At 40.4% G+C, this 22,395-nt stretch overlaps 1 protein-coding gene across 1 annotated transcript in view; it reads left to right on the top strand.

Annotated features, from left to right (window-relative positions):
- Positions 1 to 22,395, top strand: part of HS6ST3 (heparan sulfate 6-O-sulfotransferase 3) — a 538,088-nt gene that overhangs the window by 337,108 nt on the left and 178,585 nt on the right. The window contains 2 exon segments of the mRNA XM_073348045.2: positions 5,367 to 5,401; positions 19,972 to 19,999. Of these exon segments, the coding sequence (XP_073204146.1) occupies positions 5,367 to 5,401; positions 19,972 to 19,999 (63 nt within the window).

Raw genomic sequence — 22,395 nt, forward strand, 5'->3', positions numbered from 1 at the left:
CTATAATCAGTCATTTAAAGTACTTCTGACATCCAAAAGATGAGGGTGTGTTTCTTTCAATGATCAGCTGTTACTTCCATTTAAGTTCTTGCATAGTTAAAGTGTGTTTGACGGGCTCTTACAGATTCTCATAGCGATGCTTATAACAAAATTATTATCCATCTGGTTGTCAGTTGAAAGTGGTTTTTATACTAAACCACTCTAGTTGTACCACACACCAACTGGAAGCTTGTGATTTTTAGATGTCAGAAGTGGCTTTCTTTGTCAAATCCAGCAGCCAGTAACTAACTCTAATGATTGGTAGAGTTCACAGATTTCTTGGAAGGAAGTTTGTTCATTTAGCAGAACTTGCCCTTGCTCAAGTTTCTGTTAAGAAGGCAAAAGAGTAAAAGATTTTTCTTGATTTTAACATACTAAAAAAAAATCTCATATGTTTTCTTAAAGTGATGAAGAGAGATCCAGGTGGTAAATTTGAGAAGCATATGATACATTGTATATATCATGTAGATCCTCAAGTTTTCATGAACCTGACCTGTCTCTTTTTCCAACTACTCAATTTTCCTTGGGACATACTGTAACATTCCATACTTTTGAGCACCTTCAGACAGCTGCCAATTTAAAGCAACAAGCTAAAGACATGTTTTATCCTATTCTCCCCATATTACACTGACCCAAGGGCCAAGACAGGTAATATTTAGTCCTCCATCAGAAAATGGTTTAAATTCTGCTATCACATTATCTCACTAGGCTAAAAATGGGAACCTTAGATCACCAGAAATGGAAGAATCCCAGCTTTCAATTGGTGGAAACACCACTTGTAAAGACTTGAGACACTGGAACTTAAAAATATGACATTTGGGGGCATAATAAAGCTACTTTTTTCATTATAAGTTCTTATGGCTCCCTCTGAGCAATATACAGTTGGACCCAAAGTAACTAAGAGAGTCAGATTTGCAGCTGAAAGGATGCAAAAGTAGTCCACAACATTTCTGTAGCATATACAGACTATATGATAGTGTAATAAAGGTTTTCACTGGTACTTTTTTGGGATGACATGCATTACTGGCTTTATTTGTGAGAATTGCACCTATCCCAAACATATTTATTATATATGGCAAGAAATTGGAAGGAGTTTTTTGTTGGTTAATCAGCTTTCAAATTTTATTGGTGAGCATGGGTTTAGACTTTGTCCTATGTATATGAATCTATATTGAAAATAGTATGGAGCTGGAGAAGAAGTGTAAAGGATGTCAACGCTTACATCACTGGTGAAGCTTATGGAATATTGGAAAGGGAAGAGAATTGTGATAGGAGACAAAAGTGGTACAGGGCTTTGAAAATAAGAACAAAAGTTTGAACTTGGTGTGCCGTATTGGGCAAATTACTCTGTGAAGCGGTTTATTGTGTGACTTTTTGTGTTTTCAGGGGCTTGACTCATAGATTGACAGATCCTCTTTTTTAACCACCATTTATTTATAGATCTATTTGGCATGTTGCTTTCTTCATTTCATGAATTACTGTATCAACATTTATAAATTAATAATTAATTTGGTCACTAGAAAATAATTGTAGAGCGAAGAATATTTTAAACAATGAATGCTTTTGTTTGGTTTTCTACCCTTTTTCATTAAAGCATGACAGCTCATATTTACCATTTTCATCATGAGAATCTTGTGAAATTTGTCAGCTTTGACTTGGGCTCTAATCATATTTTTTTCAGATGGTTAAAGTTTCTTTGATTGTTTGGTTATGCTTGCTGCAATTTTAAAACCACCAACTTTTTCCGTTTTCCTACTGTGACTATTTCTGTGACATTATAATACCAGTTTATAGCATTACACCCTTTCTCTTGCTGAAGTAAACATAAAGATACAGAGTATGAAGAATCAACGTATTGCTGTATGCAGTGGTGTAGTGGTTTTAGTCCCAGGATGTTAGAGAGACAAGGTGGATGAGTTCATATCTTTTGTTGGACCAACTTTTGTTGGTGAGAAAGACACAGATTACACAGAGCTCTTCTTCAGGTCTGGGGAATGTACTCAGTGCCTCAGCTAAATATGAGGTGGAACAGATTGTTTATAAGCAGTTAATACATATTTCAAGGCACCATTCAAGGTGCAGTTAGTTGCCTGTTAAAACCCCCATACTACTGACTATTACAAATTTAAAACAGTGCTGATTATTTTCAATCAAGTTATTTAAATAACTCCGCCATATTTTTAATGTGGGTGCTGTAAAATGTTGACAGAATCTTATTATATTTATAATTACATACAAAAACTATGTTCAAGGAACATTATTAAAGTTCCAAAGTCAAGTAGCCCTGCGTCATTCACTGCACAGAATGGATGGTGCTCACCTAATGAGCAGCCATTCCATATTTTGTTTTCTCCTCATTGTTCAATGGCATACTTTTTATGACACACTATTCAAACCTCAGTCTGAAGACAGAATTTTAATTTCCTTGTGGGCTTTTCTGTGGCACTTATCACAATAATATGTCATACATACAAGGGGGCTGAATTAAGGTTGCACAGGAAACCTTTATCATGGTATTTCATAACTTTGGAGTGCTTGACTTTGAACCTTAATAATGTTCTTTTATCGTATGTTTGCATGTGTAATTTCCTGGGCTTTTCAAAAAGTAAACTTACAAAACCAGAAATTCCATCATGTGGTTTCTTATAAGCACACACATGGTTCATCACCAGGGCAGAGCCTTTAGATTCATTGTGCAGACCTTACCTACTTGAGCTACCTGAGTAACTGATAGCACCAGTAATAAGGTGTCATCTTCTATATATGGACCAGTAGTAGATGGGGGGGGGGTGAAATTCATGCTTTGGGTTTCACAGCTGTTTGCTGACAGCGGAGGAATGGTGAAACTCGGAGATCATGGGTTCCATCAAGGGAGTGTGATCTGTTAGGCAAAATACTCTGTCCATCCCTGCAAGCTTCTTGCTTCTCCCCACCCTCTCCAACCTGTTCCTTTCCCAGTTCTGTCTCTTCCCCACCACTGCCTGCTTTCCCGGTCCTAGTCTCTTTGCTGGCCTAGTCTCCCCATCTAGGCTCACTGTTTGAGCCCCAATCTCACCCTTGACTCCTAATCTATCCCCCTCCCATACCCCATCCCAGTCTCAATCTCTGGGCTCCTCTTCTGATTTCAGTCTTCCCACCAGCCCCTCCCTGGCTCCTTTTTCCAGTCTCTGTCATCCCTGGCTCCTCAAGAAAGAGATCTTGGAGTCACTGTGGATAGTTCTCTGAAAAAATCCAGTCAATGGGCAGTGGCAGTCAAAAAAGTGAACAGAATGCTGGGAATAAATAAAGCAATCCCAGTTTCTCTTCCTCCATCTCTAGTCCTAATCTCCCCAGACTCTTTGCCCCAATCTACTTCTTTCCCTTCTCCCTGTGCCAATGTCAGCATCCCTTGTAAGAAAATATGATCTTAAAAGGACTAGACAACATGGTAATAAGAGCCCCAACATTCAGTAAACACTAGTGGTCTCAACCTCATTAACCCCAGTGGAGCTGCACTAGTGCAAGAGCAATGGTGAGAGATTGCAGAAGTGGGTCTCTACATGAGAAAATAATAGAGTGCTGAACATAGATTATAAACCTGAAGGGACCATTGTGATCAACTAGTCTGACCTCCTGAATAACGCAGGTGATAAGACTTGCCTGAAATAATTCATCTTTGAAGTAGATGAATGAATGAAATGAATTGGTCTAGCTTCAACATACAGCTGTTGGATCTTGTTATACCATTGTCTGCTAGATTGAGGAGCCCTCTATCAAATTTATGTTTCCCATGTAGGTAGTTATAAAGTGTAATCAGGTCATCCCCTTAGCTTTCTCTTTGTTAACTTGAATAGCTTGAGCTTCTTGAGTGTTTCCATATAAGGCATGTTTTCCGATCCTTTAATCATTTCCCTGGCTCTTCTGTGAACCCGCTCCAATTTATCAACATCCTTCTCGGATTGTGGACATCAAAACTGGAGACAGTTTTCTATCAGTGGTCACACCAATACCAAATACAGAAGTAATATAACTTCACTATGCCTACTTAAGATTCCCCTGTTTATCGTTTACCAAGCAATCTAGATCAGTGGTTCTCAAACTAGGGCTGCCACTTGTTCAGGGAAAGCCCCTGGAGGGCCGGGCCGGTTTGTTTACCTGCTGCGTCCGCAGGTTCGGCCAATCGCAGCTCCCACTGGCTGCGGTTTGCCGCTCCAGGCCCATGGGGGCTGCAGGAAGGGCGGCCAGCACATCCCTCGGCCCGCGCCACTTCCCGCAGCCCCCACTGGCCTGGAGCGGCGAACCTGCTGCCAGTGGGAGCTGCGATTGGCCGAACCTGTGGATGTGTCAGGTAAAGCCTGGCCCACCAGGGGCTTTCCCTGAACAAGCGGTGGCCCTAGTTTGAGAACCACTGATCTAGATCACTCTGTATCCGTGACCTGTCCTCTTCAGTATTTATCATTCACCCAGTCTTTGTGTCATCTGCAAACTTTATCAGTAATGATTTTATGTTTTCCTCCAGGTCATTAATAAAACTGTTAAATAATGTAGGCCCCAAAACCAATTTCCATGGGACACCTGCTCCATGATGATTTCCAATTTAAAATTACATTTTGAGACTTTCAGCCAGTCTTTAATCCATTTAATGTGTGGTGTGTTAATTTTGTATCATTCTGGGTTTTTTTAATCAAAATGTTGTGTGTACTAAATCAAATGCCTTACAGATGTCAAATTTTATTACAAAATGCTATTACCTTTATCAACCAAACTTGTAACCTCATCAAAAGAAGATCTCAAGTTAGTTTGAAAGGATCTATTTTCCATAACCCTATGTAGATTGGCATAAATTATATTACCCTCCTTTAATTCTTTATTCATTAATGCCCATATTGGCCATTCTATTATATTAATGTCAGGCTGACAGACTTATAATTATCTGAGTCACCCTAAATTAACCTTTTTAAAATATTAGCACAGCATTAGCTTTCTTCCAGTCTTTTGGAATGCTTAGAAAGTCCAGGAGTTATTGAAAATCAATCTTAATAATCCACCAAGCTCCTCAGCCTGCTCTTTTTTAAAATTCTCGGATGCAAGTTATCTGGATCTGCTGACTTTAAAATGTTCAATTTTAGTAGCTGCTATTTAACATCTTCCTGAGTTATGATTGGGATGGAAAGTGTTTCATGATATGACTACATCTGTTTTTTCCCAAATATACAGCAGAAATATTTATTAAACACTTCTGCCTTTTCTGCATTATTATTGACAATTTTCCACATTCCGTCATTTGTGTTTTTATATACCCAGAAGCTATGATTGTGTCCGACACTAATTTGATGGATTGTCCTCAGAGAAAATGAAGCGGGGAAGTGCAAATAGGAACATGGTGGAGTCCCATTTCCTCCTCCTTTATGGAAAAGGTATCAAAGGGTTACACAACATGGTGATAAAAACAGTGGCATCCTTACATACGTTATAACATTAAAAGGCAGTTACTACAGCAGCCTATGGACTCAACTTCACTTACTTTACAACGGGACATTTGCTATGCTAAAGGCAAAAGATTACTAATGTAATGTTTGTCCAATGGTCTCCCACCATTAGATAAATATGCACGCAAAGCTCTCATTTTCTTTGATGGATGCTTATGCATTGGTATCAAAGTTCCTCACTGTAACATTATGCAGTATATGCATTGTGATTAACTGAGAGAATAATCTTTTTCCATGTTTCAGCTAGTCAGGAACTAACCTGTACATAAAATTATAGTTGTTTGTAATGGATGATATAGATCCCAATTTTAATAGTATGGAAGGTTTTGATAAGATGAAATATTTTTGTAATATATTTATTATGAGAAGGGTCATTGATCCAGTAATCTGTTAACTATATTAAATTTAACATGCAACACTTTGGTTGGAGGATTTGAGAATTATTTCCTTATTAGTACCAACAGAGGCAGTTATAGAACATGCAAAGTCATGAATATTTGCGTCCTTATTCCTCAGTTTGAAAAATATACTTGTGATGCAGTTTACTTCCTAAATTAATTTTAGATCAGTGATATATTTTAAAATCCTGATTCAGATGATACAAGCTAAAACTGCCTATCAGTAGTATATTTTGCTGACATATGTATATGACATTATACAAAGTAAAGATTTAAAAGGTATAATCCAAAACCCTTTTCAAAATGTTTTACTTATATTACTCCTTGAACCTGGAAAATTTAAAAAGATAGATTTTAAAAGTATCCAGAACAAACATCTGCATTTGGTAGAACCATCATTTACTGACTGCATATATTTCAAATTATGCCAGTGTAGCTGAGATGTGGGAATAACTTGATATGAAAATGCATGGCTTTCCTTTAAGGAAAGATATAAAAATCATTGCTATAGAATATGTAATGTTTATGAGGTTATGTGAGTGCTTGCATAATGTACATATGGTGACAGCTGTGCATTTCAAGCTGAATATAGAAATCATAGAATCATAGAATATCAGGGTTGGAAGGGACCCCAGAAGGTCATCTAGTCCAACCCCCTGCTCAAAGCAGGACCAATTCCCAGTTAAATCATCCCAGCCAGGGCTTTGTCAAGCCTGACCTTAAAAACCTCTAAGGAAGGAGATTCTACCACCTCCCTAGGTAACGCATTCCAGTGTTTCACCACCCTCTTAGTGAAAAAGCTTTTCCTAATATCCAATCTAAACCTCCCCCACTGCAACTTGAGACCATTACTCCTCGTTCTGTCATCTGCTACCATTGAGAACAGTCTAGAGCCATCCTCTTTGGAACCCCCTTTCAGGTAGTTGAAAGCAACTATCAAATCCCCCCTCATTCTTCTCTTCTGCAGGCTAAACAATCCCAGCTCCCTCAGCCTCTCCTCATAACTCATGTGTTCCAGTCCCCTAATCATTTTTGTTGCCCTTCGCTGGACTCTCTCCAATTTATCCACATCCTTCTTGAAGTGTGGGGCCCAAAACTGGACACAGTACTCCAGATGAGGCCTCACCAATGTCGAATAGAAGGGAACGATCACATCCCTCGATCTGCTGGCAATACCCTACTTATACATCCGAAAATGCCATTGGCCTTCTTGGCAACAAGGGCACACTGCTGACTCATATCCAGCTTCTCGTCCACTGTCACCCCTAGGTCCTTTTCCGCAGAACTGCTGCCTAGCCATTCGGTCCCTAGTCTGTAGCTGTGCATTGGGTTCTTCCGTCCTAAGTGCAGGACCCTGCACTTATCCTTATTGAACCTCATCAGATTTCTTTTGGCCCAATCCTCCAATTTGTCTAGGTCTTTCTGTATCCTATCCCTCCCCTCCAGCGTATCTACCACTCCTCCCAGTTTAGTATCATCCGCAAATTTGCTGAGAGTGCAATCCACACCATCCTCCAGATCATTTATGAAGATATTGAACAAAACCGGCCCTTGGGGCACTCCACTTGATACCGGCTGCCAACTAGATATGGAGCCATTGATCACTACCCGTTGAGCCCGACAATCTAGCCAGCTTTCTACCCACCTTGTAGTGCATTCATCCAGCTCATACTTCCTTAACTTGCTGACAAGAATACTGTGGGAGACAGTGTCAAAAGCTTTGCTAAAGTCAAGAAACAATACATCCACTGCTTTCCCTTCATCCACAGAACCAGTAATCTCATCATAAAAGGCGATTAGATTAGTCAGGCATGACCTTCCCTTGGTGAATCCATGCTGGCTGTTCCTGATCACTTTCCTCTCATGCAAGTGCTTCAGGATTGATTCTTTGAGGACCTGCTCCATGATTTTTCCAGGGACTGAGGTGAGGCTGACTGGCCTGTAGTTCCCAGGATCCTCCTTCTTCCCTTTTTTAAAGATTGGCACTACATTAGCCTTTTTCCAGTCATCCGGGACTTCCCCGGTTTGCCACGAGTTTTCAAAGATAATGGCCAATGGCTCTGCAATCACAGCCGCCAACTCCTTCAGCACTCTCGGATGCAACTCGTCCGGCCCCATGGACTTGTGCACGTCCAGCTTTTCTAAATACCTGTGTACTGGAAAGAAGTAGTTAAAAATCAAAAGAACTATAAAATTTTCATCTGTGGTGTTCTCCATTTTTATTTGCTGAATTAAGCCAGTGCAATATTTTAATGAATAATGGATCGGAGTTCCATCTGCTCATTGATTTTTCTGTAATAACTGAAAAAAGTTGCTGTTTTGGGTGTGAGAGAAAAAACAAAATATGTACAGAAGAGTAGGATTTAGTACATCTTCCCATTAATTTTTGCTGTGTTTACTAAGCCTCTCCATACCCATTTTTTCAACACCAGCCCCATATTGGTACCCTAGAGCAGGGGTGGCCAACCTGAGCCTGAGAAGGAGCCAGAATTTACCAATGTATATTGCTGAAGAGCCACGGTAATACGTCAGCAGCCCCACATCAGCTCCCCCACCCCGCTCCCAGCGCCTTCCACCCACCAGCAGCCCTGCTGATCAGCGCCTCCCCCTCCCTCCCTGCACCTCCCGATCAGCTGTTTCGTAGTGTGCGGGAGGCCCTGGGGGGGTGGATGGAGGGAGGAGCGAGAGCACGGCAGGCTCAGGGGAGGAGGTGGGAAGGGGTGGAGTGGGGGCAGGGCCTGTGGCAGAGCCAGGGGTTGAGCAGTGAGCACTCCCTGGCACATTGGAAAGTTGGCGCCTGTAGCTCCAGCCCCAGAGTCGGTGCCTATACAAGGAGCCGCATATTAACTTCTCAAGAGCCGCATGTGGCTCCGGAGCCTCAGGTTGGCCACCCCTGCTCTAGAGGTATAAATGGAGAGTAAATGGCTTCTGGGGAATAACCCTGAGATGAATGGGCTTCTTTATGGCATATAGCAGCCTGGTTGTCCCTATGTTGGGTTCCTTCCCAGTATTCCCCTGTTGAGAAATCGTTCACACTGAGGGTGGGAGAGGATGGGAGAGGGCTGAAGTGCTGCACTGAGGCTATTCTGAGCTGATTGATAGGCCTAGTGTTGTAACCAGATTGTAAATTGGAGTAGCCATTAGGCAGCTCTAATTTTTGCTGAGGGTCATTTAGGGCCCAGGCAGGATTGAGACTTTGAGAGACACAAAGGTTGCTTAAAGCTTCCTTTTTGCCCCCTCCCTCTTCCTCACCCTTTCTGTATTGAATTCAGGAATAGAGAAATAGAAAATAAGTGCTTGTGAATTGTAAGTGACTCTGATACTTAAGTTTTGTGCTTTGGTACAGTCACAGAAATTATTTGAGCCTCTCAGCTTTTACATGCTTTTTTGTTGTTCTTACTCCTCTCAGAATAAGTTGTATAATTACTGAGGTGTTCTGGGGAAAGTTGTTTTGATGAAATCAAACAAACATTCCTAAATACTATGAAAATGGCATTAGATAGACCATAAGTCCTGGCCTAGAGCAGTGGTCACTAACCCGTCTATCGTGATTGACTGGTCAATCCTGGAGACTCTCCCAGTCGATCACGATCTCTGGCGGCCCAGCGAGGCTGCCACTAGAGCAGGCTCACTGCCTGCCTCAGCCCCAGCTTGTAAATTGTGATAGGACAGCCAACTCAAGCATCGTTACACTCAAGTTAAAGGTTTTTGTGTGTGGGTGAAAGTTGAGGTAGGGGCAACACTTAAATGAGCCCCTCAATACCGATTTGCAAGTATCTAGAACAATGAATATTGGATTTTTCATGGATGGCACCCATTGTACCTACAAATAATGCTACTATCTTGCATTTATGTAGCGATATCCATCAGTCACTTAGCACTTTACAAAGGATTAAAAAATTAAACATCCCTGTAACTTTTAAAAGCAGCATAGTACCCATTTTGTAGATCGGGGAACTGAGACACAGTAAGCTTAAACTGAAGGATGGCAGAGCTGGGATTAGAACGCAGGTCCCTGACTCTTAGTAATGTGCTTTAATCTTATTTCTAGTGAATGTAATATATATTTCAGAACATTTTTAGAGTTTCTTTTCTTTTATTGTTACATTTTGAAAAGCATTTAAGACACTTCAGGCTTTGACTTTGTGAGATCGTGCAATTCATAGCAGATGTTTGTATTAATGGTGTCTTCAATGTTTACTAAGCACACTGCTGGTAGACATACCAAAGTTGGATTTGGAAGGGTGGAAATCCAACATTAGAGATGGGAAGTGCTTTTTAGTGATCAGATACCAGTTCTGAAAAACTACAAACTTCCATCAAATTGAAAATACATCTTCCCAAAACAAAAAAGCCCTTTTATTTTTACTTCAGTGAGCTTCCCAAGCTATGTCAATTTCAAAGCGTGTATTATCAGGTTGTAAAATAGAGGTTAAACAGTTGTTTCTGGTTCTGTACTGTGACAGCTGCTTTAGGGGTCTCCTTTTGACTCTGTATGTGTGCATAATTCCAGTTAACATAAGTGTGCAAATTAATAGCCCCATGGTTTTGGATTTTTGTAGGATTATGACGCCAGCAATATGTTCAGATTATTTTAAGACAATTCACACTAATAGCTTCTTGAAAATTGCTCAATTTTATGAACTAGTAAATAAAACATAATAAAACTTGCAATAATAATATATCATATAATGTACTTTCTGTTAACTGATTTGACAAATGTAGTTTAGTTTAATTATGATAATACTTCATAGCTTACAACAGCACTCTGCTCTTAAATCTGCTATTAATTGCAGACACTCTGTCATTTTTAGTGTGAGTTATGGTGGAGTGCAGATTAGTGACATTGTACTGAAAAAATAAAAGTAAGAAACATTTATAATATGTTATAAAATATTTAAGGAAAACACTTGTTAACTCTACAGCATACTGCATATGCTACTTAAAATGTGTTTTATCAATGCATTACAGCACCTGCTTTTAGTGTTTGTCCTAATGTTAAAATGTTTGTCCTAAAGCTAAAATGTTGCTTTGGAAGGCGTGGCAGCAGTGTGCATTAAGACTTGAACCTTGTACACTCATGATGTGGAGCTAAGCATTGCCATTTATACTGTTGTCTATTAGTTTTAGAGCCACTGAAAAATAGTAGGTAACTTTTAATTACCCTGAAAATCGCAGATTTTTTTAAAAAATATTTCATGCAAAATGCTACTGTATTTGATCCTGGCAACCCCCTGAATAATTTCATAGCATTGAAACAGCCCAGGAGAATAACTTCAAAGAGAAGTTTTCTTCCACAGCTCTGTGAGAATAGTACTCTCTTCCTCCTCCTCCTCCTCCTCCTCCCAGAGAGGCTGGAGAAAGGTGTAACTCAAATCATGTATGTAATAAAAACATAGCATATAATATTTAGAATCATAGACCTCATCCTTGGAGCCCTGCAAATCTGCAAATATCCACTTTATATCTGCGAATGCAGATATCCGCGGACCACGTTTGTGGATCATAGAGGGATGTGGATCCAAATGTTACTTCTAGAGCCCTGCAAATCTGTGGTTATCTGCGGATCATGTTTGTGGATCGGATGCAGATACAAATTTTGTATAAGAGCAGGGCTCTACTCATCCTTCCTTTATTGTCCCCAGAGTATCCTTTTGTTTATCATTTCTTGCTATGCTACATCTAACTTTGATGATAAGCTTATTAGGGTAGGGGACCTGTCTTTTCTCTTTGTCCATAAAGCATTCTCCGCACATACATGACGTCGTAGAAATAAATGCATATTAATGAAGGGTCTAAGTACTTGTCTCTACAAAGTCGGAAGATCCTGATGCATTGGTTCTCTAATGTGGCTTTTTGGCAGGACTCTGCATTGTAATGTATTATTACAATTCTGAATGTAGCCATTTAGGACAGATGCGGTGTGAGAACTTTTCATTCATTGTGTTCATTCAACTGTTCAACATATATCCAGATAGAGATTCTGTTAATAGTGAATGTTCAATTCCTCAGCCTGCTACAGTGAAAGGATGTAGTAAATAAAATGTCAGTTCTTTGATATGTTGATGCATGTTTCTCCTTCTGTGGTGACTTACTCTGTATGAACAGTTTTCAGAGTGGCAGCCGTGACAACCCATCACTCTCACAGATCTTGGGAGACAGGCCAGTCCTTGCTTACAGACAGCCCCCCAACCTAAAGCAAATACTCACCAGCAACCACACAACAAAAACAGTGAGCTGTAGCTCACGAAAGCTTATGCTCAGATAAATTGGTTAGTCTCTAAGGTGCCACAAGTACTCATTTTCTTACAACAAAAACACTAACCCAGGAACCTATCCTTGCAACAAAGCCTGTTGCCAACTGTGTCCACATATCTATTCAGGAGACGCCATCATAGGGCCTAATCACATCAGCCACACTATCAGAGGCTCGTTCACCTGCACATCTACCAATGCGATATATGCCAGCAATGCCCCTATGCCATGTACATTGGCCAAACTGGACAGTCTCTACATAAAAGAATAAATGGACACAAATCAGACATCAAGAATTATAACATTCAAAAACCAGTTGGAGAACACTTCAATTTCTCTGGTCACTCGATTACAGACCTAAAAGTCACAATTCTTCAACAAAAATACTTCAAAAACAGACTCCAACAAGAGACTGCTGAATTGGAATTAATTTGCAAACTGGACACCATTACATTAGGCTTGAATAAAGACTGGCAGTGGATGTGTCATTACACAAAGTAAAGCTATTTCCCCATGTTTATTCCCCCACCCCGAACTATTCCTCACACGTTCTTGTCAACTGCTAGAAATGGCCCACCTTGATTATCACTACAAAAGGTCCGCGCCCCCCCGCTCTCCTGCTGGTAATAGCTCACCTTACCTGATCACTCTCCTTACAGTGTGTATGGTAACACCCATTGTTTCATGTTCACTGTGTATATAAATCTCCCCACTGTATTTTCCACTGAATGCATCCGATGAAGTGATCTGTAGCTCACGAAAGCTTATGCTCAAATAAATTTGTTAGTCTCTAAAGTGCCACAAGTACTCCCTTTCTTTCTGTATGATCAATTTTTTACTTACAGTTTACTCTCAAAGTTTAACAATTGACTCTGTTATAAAATTGCTAGGCTGGTTCTGACTCTTTGCTTTGTTAGTTCAAATTTTGAATGATAAAAGTCTCCACAAATGGATTTGTACTCTCAGCACGTAACCAGTGGGAACTCAGACATTTTTAAACTTCCTTATCAGCTAATGACATGTATTTGCCCTCGCTGAAGGGGTTTAGTTGATTAGTACTGCGTTTAACAGTCACTGCCTGTCTCACCAGTGATACAAGCTCCATTTGCTGCTGCTGCCTCTGTTTCACAGCTGTCTCACCTTTCTTTGACACCTTAGTCACCTGATTTATCTTAGGTTTCATCAAGTTTTACCTGACTCTGCCCTTGATACTTCTATATTACTAATTTCCTACATAAATAATGGATGTGATATTGTGCATTGGCCTTGGGCCAGGCTTAATGCTTCATAGGCAGTTTGTTTCTCATAATTTTGAAACTGTTCACTATTGTGTGTTCTGTTTCTTCTTGTTAAGAATGTTTTATAACCTAGAAATTGCCATACTAGATGAGACCAGTGATCTTGTCTAGCTCCGTATCCTTTCTCTGACAGTAGCCAATAGCAGATGCTTCAGAGAAAAGTCAAAAACACGTCATAGTGGGCACTTCTGAATTAATCTGTTCATAGATGAAGTTTCTTCCTGATCCCATCAGTTAGTAGTTGTGTTTATTATTAAAAGAAATAATTAACCTTTCTAATCTAACTGTGGATGTGATCATTACCCATAAAATATTTTTATCCTGTTTTCAAAGTATCACATTATGTTCTTCTTTGCAGTGAGGTCTAAGGGGGTGTGTGTGTAGTGCTTAGAAAACAAAGTTATTTTAATCAAATTTAAATTTATTGCTTTTCAATTTCATTGACTGTCCCCTTGTTCTTATATTATGCAAGAAAACAGAAGTATACAATTTGTTCTCTATGCCAGTTATTATTTTGTGTGCCCCTGTCATCTACCATTGTATTTTTTTCCTCTGTAAACTCCAGTCTAGATCCCATTTGTCTATCCTCCTACAGAAGTCTTTCCTCTTACCATTTTTGTTGCCTGTCTTTTGAATCCCTTCAATCTTTTTTTTTAAAAAGGTTGATCTGAACTGGACCCAATATTCTAGATCATGTCATCCCACTGATGTATGAAATAGCATTTTAACGTTTTTCGATTCAATTTTTCATCACCACTGCATGTGGAACGGCATTTAGCTGTCCACAGTGACTCCTAGGACTTCCTCCTGAGTGGCTTAAAGTTTAATTAAGAGCTCCTTGTCTATGAGTGGTTCAAATCATTTCTTCCAATGTCCATTTCTTTGCATTTGTCATCACTGAATTTCATCTGCATTTGTACTGTACATTCATCTAGCTTTAAGTCTTCTACAGTTCCCCAGTTGTCTAAGTCTTGATTAACTTAAATTGTTTGCAGTGTTATAGCCATGTTGGTCCATGGATATGACAGAGACAAGGTAAGTGAGGTAATATCTTTGATTGGACCAACTTCTGATGGTGGAAGGTACATACTTTTGAGCTACAGCGCTTTTTCAACTTTCGATCTGCAGCAACCGGAGCGCTGGGCCCTTTAAATCCCTGCCGGAGCCCTGCTGCCACTACCCGTAGCAGCGGCAGGACTCTGGCGGCGCTTTAAAGGGCCCGGGGCTCCCCGCAGTGGCAGGAGCACTGGGCCCTTTAAATCCCTGCCTGAGCCAGGCTCCAGCAGCCGCGGTCCAGCGGTGCTTTAAAGGGCCCAGGGGGTCCTGCCACTGTGGGGAGCCCCGGGCCCTTTAAAGCGCCGCCCAAGCCCCGCTGCCGGAGCTCCGGAGGTGATTTAAAGGGCCCGGGGCTCCCCGCAGTGGCAGGACCCCCAGGCCTTTGAATCACCGCCAGGAAGCCAGTCCGGTCCAGCACGGCGTACTGGCTCTTGCCAGTATGCCGGACCAGACCGGACCGGCTTACTTTCACCTCTGGGTGTGGGAGAGGGTGAGGTTCTGGCTGGGGGTGCAGGGCTCCATGGTGGGCCAGAAATGAGGAGTTCAGGGTGCAGTGGGGTGTCTCTGGGCTGGGGCAGGGGATTAGGGTGCAGGATGGAGTGAGGGTTGCAGCTGGGGGTGCAGGCTCTGAGGTGGGGCCAGAGATGAGGGGTTTGGGGTGCAGGAGGGAGCTCCAAGATGGAGCCAAGGGGTTTGGAGAGTGGGAGGGGGCTCCGGGCTGGGGCAAGGTGTTGGGGTGCAAGCTCCGGGAGGGAGTTTGGGTATGGGAGGGGGCTCAGGGAGTGTAGGCACGGGAGGAGGTGCGGGCTCTGGGCAGCGTTCACCTCAGGTGCCTCCCAGGAAGCAGTGACATGTCCCTGTGGCTCCTAGATGCAGGGATGGCCAGGGAGGCTCTGCACACTGTCCCTGAGTGCTGGCTCTGCAGCTCCCATTGGCCTGAAACCACGACCAATGGGAGCTGCGGGGGCAGAGCCGGCACTTGGGAGCAGCGTGTGGTGCCTCCTTTGCCACCCCTGTGCCTAGAAGCCACAGGAACATGTTGCCACTTCCCGGGAGGCGCCTGAGGTGAGTGCTGCCCGGAACCCACACCCCAGAACCCCTCCTGCACCCCAGCCTGCCTGGGGCTGACCAGACTTTTAACAGCCTGGTCAGCAGTGCTGACCGTAGCCTTCAGGGTCCCTTTTCGTCCCTTTTCAAAAACCGGACGCCTGGCAACCCTATGAGTCACACGTGGTATCAGTCCTCTGTAGATTCTTTTCAACAATCTAATCACGCTTTTTGGTTCTAACTCACAAGTTTCCTAGCATGGCCTCAAAGATGATTTCCAAGGAGGAGGAAAAGTCCATAGTGTAGGTCAAATATAAAGCTGAGTTTTCTTCTCTGGGAAGAGTTATTACAATATCCCTTTGTGTGTATGCTATTTTCATTTAAACTTGTAGTTGATTTAATGTTTGAGAAAGGTGTAGGTTTTGGCATCTCAGGACACACTGGAGAGACATTGTAAGAGAGAGTACAGTTTAGCTCTGCAGACATTCAGTCTTGAGATCTTCACTGAGTTTGCCTGTTAATGTCAATTTTGGCTTTGTCATATGCACATTAGGAACTGGACTGAAGCTATGATCTCATTTGCCAAACAGCCCTCACGTAACAAAGACGTATGGGTCAAAACGGACCTGAATTGGATTTGAACTGGTGAGCTGGTAGTGAAAGACTGAATATAGCATTATCTATCCCTAGTGTTCTCAAGTTCCCTACTATAGGTTTTCTTCAAGACCTTTTGTATCAAGCCCTTAAGTTAATTCAGTGCTGTTCTCGGTTGGCATTTTGGGAGATAGGATCTCTAAAAAGTCTATTATAATAAAATCCATATCTTCTTGATTGCTCTCACTGAGCCTCTAGCCACTGTTGGTGGTGTTGAATTTTTACATGGCTAATATATCTTTCATGTCCTTTGAGTGTCTGAGTGGGTCTACATCTTTAGATCCAAAGGGCCCAGGGTATTCTTCCATGTTTAGTGGCAAACTTCCTCCATTTCTTTGGAAAAGCCTTTTATCAATGAAGTAAATGGAATAGATAAATGCAGGATTTGTCTCATTTCTTTAAGTATCAGTCCTGCAGGATACTGTTTTATAACACATCAATATAGTTGCATTTTCAGAAATAATCTCTCATTAATGAGCAGTGAAATATCACACAAAGACAGAGGCTGCCTTCCTATCACAGTAAGAGGGAAGACATCTTTCAGTTTAAATTTACCTAAAGCCTGACAAACATAATTTGCAATGCTTTTTTATTATTTATTTTCTGGAAAAAGCCTTTTCAGATAAATATGCACTTGCTCATGATTCAAATGGCAGTTCCTCTGTAAAAGTCAGGTCATATTCTTTGCACTTTTCTTGACAATGGTTGTAGTAAATGAACTGACTGTAGCCCACTGCTTTTAATTATATAAATAAAGATTCAGAGGGTATTCTTTTTTCTTTTTGAATGCAACTCCCTGTTCCCATAACTGGGAATTGCACAGCTAACTACTTGTGTACAGTTTTGAAATTACTACTGTAGCGAGCATGCTTTATACTTTTGTTGTTCATACTGTAATAATGCCAAGTTTTCCTTCCATGACTTCTCTTCTTGTAAGTTCATTCCAGTAACTGAAGTATATGAATTCATAGATTTTTTTATTGTGATTAAAGTAGTAACCGTATTTTCTGTATTTATTGAGTGCTGACTGGAACTTTTGGGTTGGAAAGTTGGTTAGGGAAATTACTGTCAAACTCATTTACCACTATAGTAACAGAATTGCAATACCTTCTGGGGATATAGGCATTTATATAATCTAACTCTGTGGCACTGAGGTATGCTGTATGTAGTATATTTATGACTGAACAGAAAGTTTTAAACAGCAGCCTGTGAAATTGGATTTTAGATGTAATGTACCATAAATAAATGCTATGAAGATTGCCTTTAATGCTATAAATCAGATTTTATTGGTTTCAGCTATCTCATTCTGGTTTATTGTATTACCCACAAAATCAGTAGGAATCAAGGTGCTGGAATATTTTTTATTTTAATGTCACATCTTCCATAGAAATGGCATACAAGCCCTTATAGCTACTTTTTCGGTAGGTTGGGCAAGGTGGGCAGATTACAGTCTACAAGAACATGTTCACAGAAGGGTCTGTGTAAATAGTAGCTGCTAAGACTTTAAACACTTCAATACAGTACTTCCTGCCCATAAAGAGATACTTAACTATCTTTGTGAATGTCCTTACCTTTTGTTGTTTTTGCAATTTTCCATACATGGTCTGATGATGGTAGTTGCTTTTTTTTTTTTTTTTTAAAGCTTTTAGAGTTGATGCTGTGGAAATGTATGGAGTGGACCTCACTAAGGCTGACTGCAGAATCTGGCATTTTTCAGAGTGGGGAAATTAGCTCCTGTAGTCTTTAAGCATTCATTGTAGGAGGTGCTGGATCATGGGAGAGAGTGAGATTGTTTTTGTTTTTTGTTTTTTACAGTCGCTGTAAAGGGTAATAGCACATACTCTTTTAAAAAATATTATTCTGAACTAAGGCAAGAAAAGTAACACATCATGATTCTTTGAATAGAATTTAAAAACAAAAACAGAACAATATAGCCCAGGAGTGTGTAATAATATAAAGACAAATCATTTTCTAATAGAACAGTTTTTGAGCTGTTTAAAATGTATATTACATATGTTTCATATCTACCTCTCCTTTGATATCTTGCTTATATTAATCAGTCTCAGTAGGATGCAGTCTGGAAACAGTTTAACCCCTAACTTTGGTTGTTCAGGGTTGACATGGAAATAGTTTTCTTCAGTGCCACATGTTAGAAAGCTGAAATTTATCAAATATACTACACCTGGATCTAGGAATAGTGGTGTATGTCCTTTGAATAGTCACTGCTTCCTGATACTACCTATATCTTTAGTAAATAAGATGGAAGAAGAAGGCCTATTGTACAGGTTCAGTTTGGGTAATTTACACTGTGCTGCTGTAGGGCTTCAGTGTAGACACTCACTACGGCGACAGGAGTTCTCCCACCTCCTCTAGAGGCAGGAGGTAAATCCACCTCCTCGAGAGGCAGGAGCTAAGTTGGAGGAAGAATTCTTCCATCAACCTAGCACTTTCTATACCCGTGATTAGGTCGACATAGCTAAGTATTTTTCTCACCCCAAGAGACGTAGCTATGCTTAAGTAAGTTTTCAGTGTAGACAAGCCCTTACACTGTTTTACACAGTATTCCTGAATTTGTATATCGGAGTACAAGATGATGTAATGTACGTGGCAAAGAACTGGAAGGGAGAGATGCATCAGAAAAAGCAATTAGCATTAGGCTGTTGGTAGATGTGTAATGTGAAGTAGGCCACCGTAGTAGGTGTCAGTATAAAAAAACCTGGCTATGTGGATTGATAATTTACATTATTAAATTATGTAATTTAATTATGTAACCTTCCATTTCAGAGGTGTAGAAGTTAAACTTCCTTTGTTTCTGACTCCCATACACCAACTTATACCCATATTACCCATTACCCCATAATTTGGCATGATGTTTTTGATATAAAGGTTAAGTGAATTAAATCACAGATACTGTTTATTATTTGTAATTGAGTAAACCAAGATTTTAATTTGTATGCAATGGTATCTGTCTTGATAGAAGGCAGATGTTAACAATTCACGTTGTGGAAACTTGTCTGTCTTTGGGAGTGGGTCTTGCCCCTTATAAAAGTGACAGATGTCAGACCTTGTGGCTTAATAAGAATGTAAAACATGAATGATAACATTGAGGAGGCAGAATAAAATGCATGACTGCAGCACAGATGGTTATGAAGTTCTCTGATTCTGCAGTAATATTACAGGCAGTGTTTGCTGGAGAGTTAATGAATTAATGCAAAATACAAAATAACTAAAATGTTGGATTTCATCTGTAATTGCTGGACTATAGTTCTTTTTCTTTTCACTTCATTATTTTTACTTATCTTGCCTTCTTCTTTGCTACTCCATTATGCCATTGGGTCGAATTTATCTGTGGTGTATCTCCATTGGCATCAGTGAAGCGAGACAAGGCAAAATTTGTTGTGTTGTGGTGTTACTGGTTTAGATCTGAAAGTTCAATCAGCTAGTTGATAAGAATGCAAAAATTGGTCCTGAACAGTTGTGCCAAACAAACAAAACCTTAATTAGAAGAAAAAGTGTCAAGATGAAGATAAGTTTAAAAAAAAATCTCAGGAGTAAAATCAAAGAGAAAGTCAACAATGACTTTGGTTTAATTGAAGGATCAAGTCAAAAAGTAACCCATTTGATTTGTAAGAAAAAGGAGGAGTACTTTAGAGAAATAAACTATGGACTCTCATTTCAAAACATACAATGTCATCGAGCACCCAGTGAACTGAAAATTTTGTTTCTGAACCGGTTACTCTCAGCAGCCACCAGTAGTTCAGCAACAGCAGCAGCACTACAAAGAGTGTCAATGACTTTCAAACATCAGCACCTGCAAAATTCACATTATGCGCCAAAGCACAAGAAGCTTTTAAACGTAAGAAAACGGTGAGGCAAGTGCTGCCATCCTGGTGTCTTGATTGTAGTAAACAAGATAGTCTGTTAGCTGAAATATGCAGAATTCATCAGCAGACCAGACCCAATTTGTTTTCAGAGAACAGAATTCCTAAACATTATTAAGCAATGGGTTTGTCAAAGAAATAAAAATACCAGTGTGTACAGTCTTGGGAACTAAGACCCCGAATATTGCCTCTGAGGACTTTGAAACAAAGAAAGAAGTGACCTTAACAGGACTGGATTTACACATTAACCACTCCTCTGCCTACAGTTGACCTTTGTGTTTTCTATAAAAAATTAAAAGAAAAATATAAATGATAATTTAAATACAGTATTAACTTTTTAACTTTTAACCCACTTTGAACTTTTAGGCGCCCCTAGAATGCTGGTGCCCCTAGGCAAATCCCCACTGTGCCTAACTGGAAATCCAGCCCTGGACTTTAACCAATGCAGGATTGCAGTGATCCCTTTGTCCAGGAACAAGGAACCATAAGTGACAGAAGCCACTTCTGACAAGTTTGTTCAAAAGTAATGTCTATAGCTTCACACTCACACAGAGACTCAGTGGGTCCTAAGAGATTTCTATGCCGTTGCTGCTTTGTTCGTCTGCTCTCTTACTTCGTTATGCCACGGTCTACTAGTTGGCCAATATTTGTGCACTTTGGACTTTTTTGTGTAAATGAGTACTTAGTAATCCTAGTTAACATGTCATGTGCGATGAGAGTTAGTCCTTGCATTGGGGAGCCATTCAGTGGGTATGTTTTGGAGGAATGTTATATGGCACTTGACTTTTTCCCTTTGTCAGGACTGTGCATTGAGGGTGGTCCATTGAAAGTTGGTAACTGTAAATGATATTATAATGGTGACCACTCTGCATATATTTGTAAACTGACTACGTTTCAGTGGGATGGGAGATCAAGGAGGAGAGGTTAGAGGCATAACATGTTTTGGAACACAGATGGTGCAAGCAGAGGAAATAGGCTAATCACTTCCAGTATTCCTATTCCTGCTTGCTCACTGCAGCTGGAATACTCTAAAAAGACGCTTCCTTGCAGGGTCTTGGAATGGTTAGGCCTTGTCTTCACTGTTACAAAAGGTGTGGTTTTTGCCACAAGGTGACTAACACATGAGCTATCCTGAGGTAAAAACAAAATAAAAGCTGTGAGGTAAACCACACAGTAGATAGTCCTATATCCCCTCCAAGGGTTGATCTCAGTGAGTTTAGCGCATGGTAAAACTCAAGTGTCTGGTCTTCACTGTGTTTTTACCTTGGGATAGCTCATGCTCATTAGTTATTCCAAAGAGGAAAAATACCCCTTTTCTAGAAGTGAAGAGAAGACATAAGTTGTAAAATGTTGCCTTTTGGAAACATAGTCAAAACAATATCATACCAACATCAGATTTAGAAAGTAGAAGACACAAAATATGACATCATAATACAGAACACTATAACATGACATATCTCTTAGTATAGAATAGCATCCACCTTGTGCTTTGTTGCCGGTCACTGTCATGAACTTCTGTGGCAAGGAAAAAACTGGATTTGTATACTCGGGGTGTTCTGTATAAGCCCTCTTGAGAAAACCTTTCTTTAAATTTCTCAAAAGAGAAAGAGGAGCAGAACTAATGATTTTTTTCCAAAATGCCACAAAGGACCAGTAGCAGTTTGGAGCCTTCATCATAAGGGAAGTTAAAAAATGCCCACTGCAAGCATATTGGTCTAAAAAATTTGACAGGGAAAAAGGAAAAATTGTATCTTTTTGTGGCATATAAGTCTGGAATATATTTGCGAGCAAGTGAAATGCTCAACAATAACAGCTTGACTGAAATTTTCACAGTAACAACATTCTGCTATCACCTCCCTCATCTTCCCCACCACCTGCTGCTAAACTAGTGAAACCTACTACAGAAATAAAATGTTTTCTTTTCTGTGTTTACTTCTCATCCACTTTTATTCTCTTCCCATTTGTCTGTTCTGCTTTCTTTCACAACCATGTTTTCTCTTCTTTCTCTCCTTGTCCATCTTTTTTCTCTGTCAATAAAAAGTTAATTCTCCTTTTTTCTTCTTTTGCAGGCCAGATCATTGTCTCCCTTTTTTCTCTTTTTCTTTGTTGTCGCTACCATTCTGCCTATTCCTTCTCTCTGTTCTGTCTCCCTCTGGTTTGAGATTGTTGATTTTGATCCAGTCCTGCTGGGCTCTTTCTGAGTATGTCTCTGTAACTGTGTCCTGCAGGATGACACAGATCAGAGGACATGCTTCTGTCCAAGACTCACAGTCTCAGGACTTACACCCAGTTGGCAGTG

This window comes from Lepidochelys kempii, chromosome 1 (genome assembly GCF_965140285.1).
Source record: "Lepidochelys kempii isolate rLepKem1 chromosome 1, rLepKem1.hap1, whole genome shotgun sequence".
Classification (NCBI taxonomy): domain Eukaryota; kingdom Metazoa; phylum Chordata; order Testudines; family Cheloniidae; genus Lepidochelys; species Lepidochelys kempii.